Source organism: Anneissia japonica, unplaced genomic scaffold (genome assembly GCF_011630105.1).
Source record: "Anneissia japonica isolate Jap-2015-1 unplaced genomic scaffold, ASM1163010v1 scaffold288037_len161832_cov179, whole genome shotgun sequence".
Classification (NCBI taxonomy): domain Eukaryota; kingdom Metazoa; phylum Echinodermata; class Crinoidea; order Comatulida; family Comatulidae; genus Anneissia; species Anneissia japonica.
In genome coordinates, this window is record NW_022697892.1 from 60,296 (window position 1) to 71,425 (window position 11,130).

At 35.4% G+C, this 11,130-nt stretch overlaps 1 protein-coding gene and 3 non-coding genes across 4 annotated transcripts in view; 3 read left to right on the forward strand and 1 right to left on the reverse strand.

The window, feature by feature from the left end:
• Window positions 1-2,919: 2,919 nt before the first annotated feature.
• Window positions 2,920-2,992, forward strand: Trnar-acg. The gene has a single exon. It is a non-coding gene; the product is annotated as a tRNA-Arg (tRNA).
• Window positions 2,993-3,810: 818 nt separating this feature from the next.
• The window catches only part of LOC117102375 (synaptotagmin-12-like), a 35,189-nt gene continuing 27,869 nt past the window's right edge, over window positions 3,811-11,130 (reverse strand). Inside the window, exons 7-8 of the mRNA XM_033242635.1 lie at window positions 7,245-7,378; window positions 3,811-6,391 (exon numbers count right to left, since the gene is read on the reverse strand). Coding sequence (XP_033098526.1) covers window positions 6,218-6,391; window positions 7,245-7,378 — 308 coding nt within the window. The 3' untranslated portion in view covers window positions 3,811-6,217. The remainder of the gene's footprint in view (window positions 6,392-7,244; window positions 7,379-11,130) is intronic.
• On the forward strand, window positions 7,528-7,600 carry Trnar-acg. The gene has a single exon. It is a non-coding gene; the product is annotated as a tRNA-Arg (tRNA).
• Trnar-acg lies at window positions 10,010-10,082 on the forward strand. Its single transcript has one exon. It is a non-coding gene; the product is annotated as a tRNA-Arg (tRNA).

Consider the following 11,130-nt stretch of genomic DNA (forward strand, 5'->3'; position numbering starts at 1 on the left):
TTCGGGCCTTGCATGCCCTCGGGAATATTTTTCTTGCATTAATCTTATCTTCGTATAATAATTTTCACTAGAATGATATGCGACTATACTATTGCATACTAGTGTAGTTAGTTTTTAAGAATTAATGATTATTTCTTTATTATTGGAATTAAATTTTTTAATTCTAATAATACACAATGTATTAATGTTAATTTTTTTTTACATGTAATGACTCACACCTACATTGTAAAAAGAAGCTAATTCATATACAGTATTTAGCTTTTATATTATCATAATTAACCTCAATATGTACATTAGAAGTATAATTAGGCATATTTTAAAACAAAATAGGTCTATCCGAAAAATCAAGAAAGATTTTGTTCGCTAGTTACAGAATAATTGCACTAGTTTTCGCTTTTTGATGAGAATCAAAATAGGCTATTTGAACAGTTCCGCATAGTCCTTTTGAAAGCACGCCACGACAAGCAAGATACGGTGATTCGTGCTTTTGCAAAACAAGATTCTAGTTTACCGCCCCGTATACCGCCCTCATAGATTTACAACTAAAAGATCAACTTTCCCGCAAGCTTACTACAGTATTTGAACAACTCAACGAAAACTACTTACCAGCTCTTTTCCTCAACGCGCTATTTTTCGTTCACGTGCAACGTTTAGTAGGCCTATACGTTTGTCCACGCGTATTTACACATTGATGCTAAGGTAAACTCTGAATATTGTTGACATAAAAATATTGTAATTCGAGACCTGAAAAGAATATTTGCGAAACGTTCATCAATAAATACATGTTTGGAATTGGTTAACGATGATTATTGTGATGGTTTGTTTGATGATATAGGTCTATGCGATACGTGATTAAAAATACATTAAGATGCGATTAACCGTGGGAATTCTTGACGTTGCAGAATCAGACGTGAATTTCGCCGCTGGCACGACACGTGATCATCATAAACCAAGATACGCTGCCATTTTTTTTTTTAATCTAGTGAAATTATTTCATTAAAAAAAATCTTTGGTGTCGAAGGAAGATACCATTTTAATAAAATAAAGTATTGTTACAGTATGAGTACCGGAGGCACTTTGAGTCTAGTATTACCGCTATTTTTGTTTATTCAGAAGATTTGCCAACCAGCGGAACCTCAATTTAGCTTTTCAAACATTCATTAATTTCATGTACAGTACATTCAATGCTCCGCATAACACGAACAGCATCTTATAACATAAACGTATCAGTTTTTTTTTTCCAGTAATGGAGCAATTTCTCCATACCGAATCAAATGATATTAGGCTTAGGCCTATATCGTATAATAAGCAATTGAACTCTCACAAAATAGCTAACCGAGTAAAAGAATGAAACAACATAACAATGCTAATACGAAGTAAGAGACTTATTCATACATTAAAAATGATCATAACTGCTATTAATTATCAGCAGCAATACAACGAACAAATTGCATCGCCCAATATCTTTATCAAATTATTGTGTTTCTTATCATTTTCCGCAAACGTCATCAAGGCGTATATATGGCATAAGGGCATTGTAATAACAATAATGTCATTAATTCCTTTGGGATCTGAAAATAATTCACTGATAATCAATTATCAGTGATGAGCGTATAAACTTATTTGAGTTGATTAATTTGTTTTATTTTATTAATTGAATAATGGAAGTGGTGCTTGTTTTTGTATGTTAATTTGTAGCTTTTGTGGTAAATAATTTAACGTTTTCATAGTAGTTCGATTAAAAAAAAAATTCTTTCGGCCTCTCGTTGGAAATGCACTCTTGATCTTGCTAACAATTTTGATTGAAACCATTTATAAAAAAAACAAAAAAAAAAAAAAAAAAAAAAAAAAAAAAAAAAAAAAAAAAAAAAAAAAAACTGAAAGAAGCCAACTCTACGATTTAACTCACTGTATACCTAACATCGCACATTTTTTGGTAGCAAAGGCGAATCTTACAAGAGATCGTAGGCAAGCGTATGTGTTGACGGGGTCGGACAGTGGTGTAACGACGAATTGTGGGGCCGGGGGCGAACATGTGTTTGTTTGTTTGTAATATTTATTGCTATGTCATAAAACAACAATACATTTACAAATAGTGAAAAAAAATATATATCTTAAATATTACAATTGACATTTACAAAATAAACAAAAATGACATAGCAGAGGATAGCCCTTTAAGCTGGAATGCTTGTTTCAGTTGGGGGGTTCATGAAAGTAAGTATTCACTAAAAAAAAAGACATTTATGAATAGTAAGGCTGAAAAGACTGCATATTGTGTGACTACAAAATATAAAATAAATTTATTTTCACACATTCATGGCCCCTATGGACTGGGGGATCTGTGCTTCGCCCCCGAGAGCCCAAGCGTTACGTCACTGGTGTAGGATTGAATTGTTTTAATAGTCAGTTGAGTTGTTACATTATGAATAGGTCAGCAAACGTTGATATGCTGTTATCAAACGCAATTCTATAACATTTCCATGTACAATTTTCCATGTGAGAATGACATCAACATATAGAAAAAACAACAATAATAATGATGATTATGATGACGATCATGATAATGATAATAACAAACAATAATAAATAATGATGATTATGATGACGATCATGATAATGATAATAACAAACAATAACAATAATAACGATGATTATGATGACGATCATGATAATGATAACAAACAATAACAATAATAATGATGATTATTATGACGATCATGATAATGATAACAAAAAATAACAATAATAAAGATGATAATGATGACGATCATGATAATGATAATGATAATAACCAACAATAACAATAATGATGATCTTGATGACGATCATGATAATGATAAAAATAATAACAAAAAACAATAACAATAATAATGAAATATAAAATTGTAATTATCTAAATATATGTTAGGCTAAAATACCGGCCCTGAGGCCCAATGGATAAGGCATCTGACTACGAATCAGGGGATTCCAGGTTCGAGTCCTGGCAGGGTCGAATTTTTTTTCAAGTATAACTAGACATACACGCAATTAGAGTTACAGTGAAAATGCAACAGGGATTAGTTCTAACGGTCACACTATGTTCTTTTCACATTATATCCGGAATAGACATTAAGACATAAGAACTCAATTTAGGTCTAAGAAATCTTTCAATATACCACTGCAAAATAGAGCCTAACCACCTTAAATCTATAATGAATAGGCCTATTTGTTTTAAGAAGTCTTAACTTATGAAACATTATCATGAAGTTATATATGAAGTTTACATAACAACTACTAAGGAGTTTACCAAACTGTTTTTTTTTTTATTCGCGCCTTCGCTATAGTGACGTTCTCAGAATATTCTTGAGAAATGTAGGCCTAAAGTCCCTCACCTTATCAAGGTCGGTTTCTCCCTCAATAACATAGACCACTACATGCTGATTTTTCAAACAGGTCAATACTGCATTAATAGTTGTCCAGTAGTAGTCGTACGATTGGCTTTTATTCGGATGTTACGCAACAAGAGCCCTAATTGACGATAACATTTACTGTTGAAGGGTTGATTAAAGTTTCCAGTTAAGTTTTCCCCTTCATCGAATCCCCAATTGCCATTGTTCAAAATTCACTCCAAACGTACCACCATCATTGTATGCTAGGCCTACTTATTTGATTATTAAGATATTATTTGTCGCGAGAGTTTGGTAGTGTGTGCCACGAGACGTCCTTGAGTCTTCGTACACGTGTCTCTATTGTGAGCGAACCATAAAACCAAAGCTTTGGCAAACTCCTCATCGCAAACACCTGGACCAAAGAACAATATAGAGATCTTCATAAAAAGAAAATAACACGTTTATAAGCACTTATGTTTTCGTATGAATACGTCTTCAGTACACAAACATGAATCTCAGTTTATAATAACCCAGTTATTTATATAAATGATCATAATCGTTTATAAATCATGTTGCCTGAACTTACAAATTTGTGTTTATTATCTTATTATCTTTCTTAACGTCATCATGATCATCAATTTATCATTTATATTATTATCATTAGAATATTCTTTGCACTATTATTATATCAACAATTTAAAATATATTAATTTCTTTCTTTAATAAACGTCATCATAAATTGCATACATTTTTATTATTATTCATGATTTGATTGGTAATGTGAAGAAGTATAATCAGTAATAATATTAGATATAAAGTAAAATCGAAACCAACATTACAAATACGCCCTATGTGTATTATATCTATTTTCTTTACAATCCTTAACAAAATCCTGATAAATTTTGATATCGGATTATTGTAGTTTTAGTTAAAGCAGTTAAAACATAGTAAAACATTGAATTGAGCAAACATAGCTGAAGAGATCAGGCTTTCACCTCAGCACTGTCGGACCAAGGCTCTGGAATAAACTTCCGTTGTACATTAAATATTCACCTTAACTGGACAATTTGAAGTCACTATTCAAGACCCAATTTTCATATCATCTTTTTTGGCAATGACTGGCGCCATATAAATGGAAATATTAATTGATTTATTGGTTTATTGGTTGATTGATTGATTGATTCTTCACCAGAATGTCCCGTGGATAGTGTGATAATAATAGGCGAAGTAAATCATGGAAATATTGATATTCACTCTGTACTCTGCAATGGGTTTGATTGTATCATGGCGATAGATACTTGTCTGTCTCAGGTCTTAATAAATATTATTTTTCATCACTGCATGGGTCTCTGGACACTTCATGAACGAAATCTACTATCACAAAAATACAGTTTTGAGGACTGTTTAATAGACTAATTAAAATATACTAATTACATTAAAACTGAATCATCAATAGACCGAATTGGCGGCTCAGGTCACGTGACTTATAGTGGGTATTAGTGTTTGTTTATATCTATTAAGATCGCGAGACGACTGCATTCAATATGGCTTCGCCTTGTTGTTGGTGGAAGTCACATCATATATGTTGCAAATGTTGGTTGGAATGCGAGTTATAATTTGGTAAATCATTTAGAAGTGTTCCAAAATTAAATTTTCAAACACTTATCAGTTTGGTTTGGTAAGGCTCCAATCAATGGATAGTGGGAATAAAGCCTGGAAGTTTTTCAAGGAAAGGTACGGTACCTTCACGACGTGCATTGCTCCAATGTCGTCGCCGACTGAGGTAATTTTTAGGTCTAATTCAAGAATATTATTCATGGCAAATCTATCGCAGCATGAAAAAAAAAGGAATCTTCCAATTCGTTGCAAGAGTATTATTTTACAGTTATTTTAAATCCAAAATTAAATACTGGATGTTAGTTGGCTTAGTTACTGTCGAGGATGGTGATCATCATAACAAATATTGTTATTACGTACTGGCATTATGATGTACCATACCAACCAGGCCTATTATCAAAAGCCTGTTTCCTAGACAAAGTTCGGTTGAGCAATCAGTACCATTAAGGGTTATTTTCTGCTTTATTACCTACTGAACCACAGAGATATATAGTCGAGACATAACAACTCCCTCCCTGGTCCTGGCCTTGGCTGGTCAAGGCTTTACACTACAGAGTGCAGTTCAGGCCTATCCTGTATGTAGCCTACACTAGCAGCATTCCAGAGCCTAAATGAAATGCACGGAGATTGCCAAAGTAATTATAAATCACTATTTAAAAAACATAAAAATAGGCCTACTTCCTTACTTTACTTTGGGTCGCTGTTTAAAAAACATCATAACTCTCTCAATATACTGTGTTCAAACTGAGCGCACTGTGACTAACGATGTGGCTGTTTACTTAGTGCCCACTATCATGTCACGTGACCAGTAGCTGGAGGCGCCGATTCGGTCTATTGGACATATATCATAAATGTGCAAACTATAGACATAAGATATATGGCCTAATAGATATGCCTAGATAATCTGTAAGGAAAATTAATATTATAAAAGTATAACAGTTACGTCGCAGTTGTCTGGGTGGTGAGCATAGCGGTTTAGATAGATTATTGTGTGTAATAACAGGCTTTATCTCAGATTGATAGGCCTACCACACCTAATTTCATACACATACATCCTTCTATGCTCATTTAAAATTTAAGCATTCTGAGATTTCAATCATTGGCTGGTTAAGATGCAGTGCGTAAACATAACCGCCCAATAATGATTCGAATTACTAAATCCTGTCAATATGACGTGCGCTCGCGTAAAAAATACTAATTAAACATTTCGCTATCAGTTTTCTTTTTAGAACTTAGTACTTTTGTAGAGGATGCCACATTGCTATTGGTTTCCTAGGTGATGACATCATCTGTTGCCAATGAACGAGAGCAGCACCGCCGGACGATGGACCAATCAAAACATGGCCCACACTCGGTGCTTTGCTGGATAGGATGTTCTCTGCCACAGTAATCCGAATAGTTAATGCCTATGAAATTGAAAATAGCAGAATAATAATTAAGTTAATAAATAAGTTTACTATCATTCAAGAGCCAGTTATTAGAAGAGTTCTTTTTCATAAGACATGTCTGATATGTTGTCAAGGTTGACCACCTAGTACTCTTTCAGTGTCATCACATCTATGAGCTCTCACATGTCTCCGGACCTTAAGGGGTCCCTCCCGGGATATCGGCATTTCCTTACCAAACCTATAGGCCAAAAACGGCCGATTTGGGCCGACCCTTATTGAACAGACCGTTATATAAGCAAAAATCAAAATACGTCCTTAAAACGTCAGAGCAGACGGTGGGGTGGTGGGGGGGGGGGTGTTGCCTAATGGTAGTACCATTATATGCCCGACGACGGGTCCACTGTCTCCAACGAGAGTGTAAGTTGGCGTGGTCTGACGTCGTTTAAAATCCCTAGGAAGTGGTCCAAGGGGCGATGTCCCCATTAACTATGACAATTTAGGGGTTACATAGACTTATTTAATCGATTTTATAGTCACTAATATGTAAAAACCACATAGGCCTATATTGTTTTCTTCTCCATGACGAATTGTGTTTTTCTTCAAAAGAGAGGGAGCTCCTACCGACGGGTGTCTCTGCCCCCGGCACCATTGGTGCCACCCATGGATTTGCCCAATAACCCACTGGGGCTCCACGAGACTCCAGTGGTTCTAGGATATCCGACGCAGCCTACACCACTATATTCTTTTAACCAGAGGTTGTGAGGGAAGAAATATCCATGTATGCTATGAATCCACATTATTAAATCAAGCATCATTTAAGTAAAACTTCCTGATCCTGTATTTTTGGAGGAAGGTGAATGAACGTCCATACCTCAAGAAGAGAAGCTGGTGCTGAGAAAATCATTGCTTCGTTATAAATTGGACACGATTCAGATCTCTTAACTGATGTTCTTTTCTTGCTAATTTTCTTTCCGTCTTGTAGCAAATATACTTTAACAAATGGATCTATGTAACAACAAAGAAAAGAAGCAATATGAAATCGTTCCAAAACATTGGATATACTGTACAGTATTATGCATGGTGAAGTTAAAAATAAAACCACAGGCTAGAGCACTTTTTATGAGCTGTACTCGTTTCATACACGCTAGTTGACCGGCCCTGTGGCCCAATGGATAAGGCATCTGACTACGAATCAGGGGATTCCAGGTTCGAATCCTGGCAGGGTCGTATTTTTAATTCTCTTTGTATGTAATTTGATAGTATTATTTAATGTGTAATGTAATGTTGTAATGTAGTTAGATTTATATATATTTTTTATAACTTGCTTCAAACCTGAGCCGGTAAACGGATTATGACCGGTTGAGCCTCCGACAAATTGAGCCGCCGGTCATTTCTATGGAACGCCAAGCGCGTCTCTCAGTGAATGTAGTGCGTTAATTGCGGCGTATTTCAATTAACTTATTCGTTCTTGGTACTGTTATTTGGGATGTATTTCAGTTTATTTACTCAATTATTTCAATTTATTTAATACTCGGTTTTTGCACTGATTTATTAAATATTTTTGGGATGTATTTCAATTTATTTACTTGTTCCTTCTATCGTTTTAATTTAAGTATTTGCTCAGTCAGTACATAAAATTACATTTTTAATAAGATTTTGCAATTATACAACTTCATATATTTTTATAAAAATGTAGTACATAAAAATATCAAAATTCTAATTTTCAATTACACAATTATACATCACGAACGGCAATACGAGCAAATCAACGACTGACAAGACTGTGGAATGAATATGTACAGTAGCTGGTATCCGGGGGGTTCATTCACTGATGACATCGGCAAACCGACTACTGTACATTCACTGAGAAACGCACTACATTCACTGGGAGACGCGCTTGGCGTTCCATAGAAATTACCGGCGGCTCAACTTGTCGGCGGCTCAACCGGTCATATCCCCGGTAAACTTGTACCAGCTACTCTCGTTTGGATTTAATCTTATGCTTTTCTCATGAATATTGTTTCTCATGAATATTGTGATACAATATTATACTGTCCCTCTGGCACGTAACCTTCAACAAATTATTAACAATCTATAATTTACACGTGGTGTTCTGCTCCGTATTTATAGTCATACGTATGAACAATCCAACCGGCCCTGTGGCCCAACGGATAAGGTATCTGACTACGAATCAGGGGATTCCAGGTTCGAATCCAAATCCTCGAATCGTTATTTTAATTCTCTTTGTTATGTAATTTAATAGTATTATTTTTATTCAGATATAATCTTTTATATTTTTTTGTCTCATGAATATTGTGATACAATATTATATTGCCCCTGTGGCATGTAACCTTTAACAAATTATTAACAATTTATAATGCAAATGTAGTCGTGTTTTTGTAGTCATACAGTACGTAAAACCATTGCAACCGACCCTGTGGCCAAAGGATAATGCATCCGACTACGAATCAGGCGTACGACGGTCGTATACGACCGCCTTACGACGGATCCAACTCTGCTCTTTGCGAGCACTAGATGACGCGACACCGTCTGCTGATTGTCGGCGGCAGTCTGAACGGATCGTCACTAAAAACGATTCGTTGCGCGCGTCGTTGCGTTGTGTTCGCCATAGAATTGCGATTGCCGACGGCGGCGGTCGGGCGCGTGCGATGAGTGCCCGGCTTTGCACGACCGGCCCTGTGATCAAACGGATAAAGCGTATGACTACGAATCAGGGGATTCCAGGTTCGAATCCTGGCAGAGTCGTTTTCTTTAAAAAAAAAATTAAATATGCAAATCAATAATATTATTTTATCTCATGTAACTTAACTTTTGTTCATCTCATAAATATTACGATAGGCCTACTATACAGTCTGTTTAGTACACCATCCGTTTAGCATCCTCTGGTATAACATTTAACAAGTTGATAAAAATTAATAACTTAAATGTAGTCGTGTTCTATACATTTTTGTTGTCGTATGCAACCGATACTGTGGCCCAATAAATCAGGCATCTATGTCTTATAGTTATCACGGTACTTAATGCAGTACCAATGAGTAAGGCTCTGGTGTCAATATTACTTTTCTAAGCAGTATTAGTCTATAGTTTTTACGAGTGTATCTATAAATATCTATCCATCCTGTGCGAGAATATGACGTCAGACACTTTAAAAAAACAATTGTCAATCGCTACTGGCATAATAAGACCTTCATGTAATATGACAGATATTAATTTCGGTGTGTATAACGATATGTGCCGGGCTCGACTCGAGTTAAGATTAATTGCTTTAATTATCCTGTCACATAATGTATTGTTTCATATTTTAAATTATTCATAGCATTATTTTGGCATTCATTTTTTACAAGCTATTCTAGAAAAAAAAATAAATTACCATTTTTGTTATTGCCAATATTGAAAAAAAACTGATACTTTTGACATCTAAAGAGGGTTATTTTCCTATTTTGAGATTGAGTTTTAATTTGTTATCCCATCATATTACCCTTTATGTAGTCGTGGGATGTACCCGATTTTCTAGTCATAATGGGATAAAGCATCGGACTCAAGGGGTGGCAAGTTAGAATCCTGGCATGGTTGATTGCATATTATCAATTCCCATGAAACAGAATTCATGCGGCAGGCCCTGTGGCCCAACGGATAAGGAATCTGACTACGAATCAGGGGATTCCAGGTTCGAATCCTGGCAGGGTCACTTTTATTTTTTGTCACTCAGTAAAATATTTATATTCCATTGTCATGCTGCTACTTTAACTTTCTGGTACTGTATTTATTATATTGCTATAATAAATACTCTAATACATAAGGCCTACTTTATATGTTAATTTATTAATAATTTTATTTCTAATAATGCTTTGTTGGTCCTCATTCTAATTGGAAATTGGAAATTTGCCAAGTGGCAGAGTGCCGTAGTGCCACTGACCCCAAAGGGGTCAGCACCCAATGCAGGTAGCAAGGCCATGGCCAAATGAATACAGTATGAAAAAGGATTACGACCGAATATTCAAGTTTACCGTACATATGATACTTGAAACGTTCTAACTACCTGTCGGTTTCTTGGGTCATATTCTAAGCCTTATAATTTATACTAAAATAACGTACTGTAAATAACAAAATGATAGATAATTAAAGACATTGTTTGCTGAAAACTGCCCCAGCCATCTGCTGACAGGCAGTGGAGGTAGTCTAAGATACATTTTTTCGATCTCTCATGTGAGAATTAGGGCAGGGATACTTGAATTTAAAAGCATTAGCTCCACCCAAGAGGTGACGGAACTAGGGGGTGCTGTGTTTAAATGGAGAGTAATGTGTGACCGGAAATGGTCTGCAGTCAGTTGGTTGTTACCATGCGCCAGTGATGTTGGAGTATATAGTACAGCAATATGAAACTATTATGTAGGCTTACTGAATGAATAAAGTTCGGAGTTTGTCGGGTAGTGAAATGATTATTTCACGTTTTAAGTGCTCCCTAAATTCATAAGTGTAAGCTAAATTACGGTGATTAATTTAATTATCGAAGATATGGAGACAATTATTTCGAATCTCTCTTTCCAAGAGGGGATGCAAATGCTTTGTGAAAATGAGTACGCCGCGATACTCATTTTCACGAAGAAATACACACAACTGGTTAGCTAACAATTATGTCAATGTTACATGAACACCTGGGAAGGAAGGTGCAATCACGTTGTGCTAGCAAACGTCTGTACTGTATGGGGAGGGGCTGCTGATGTACTATGTAGCGG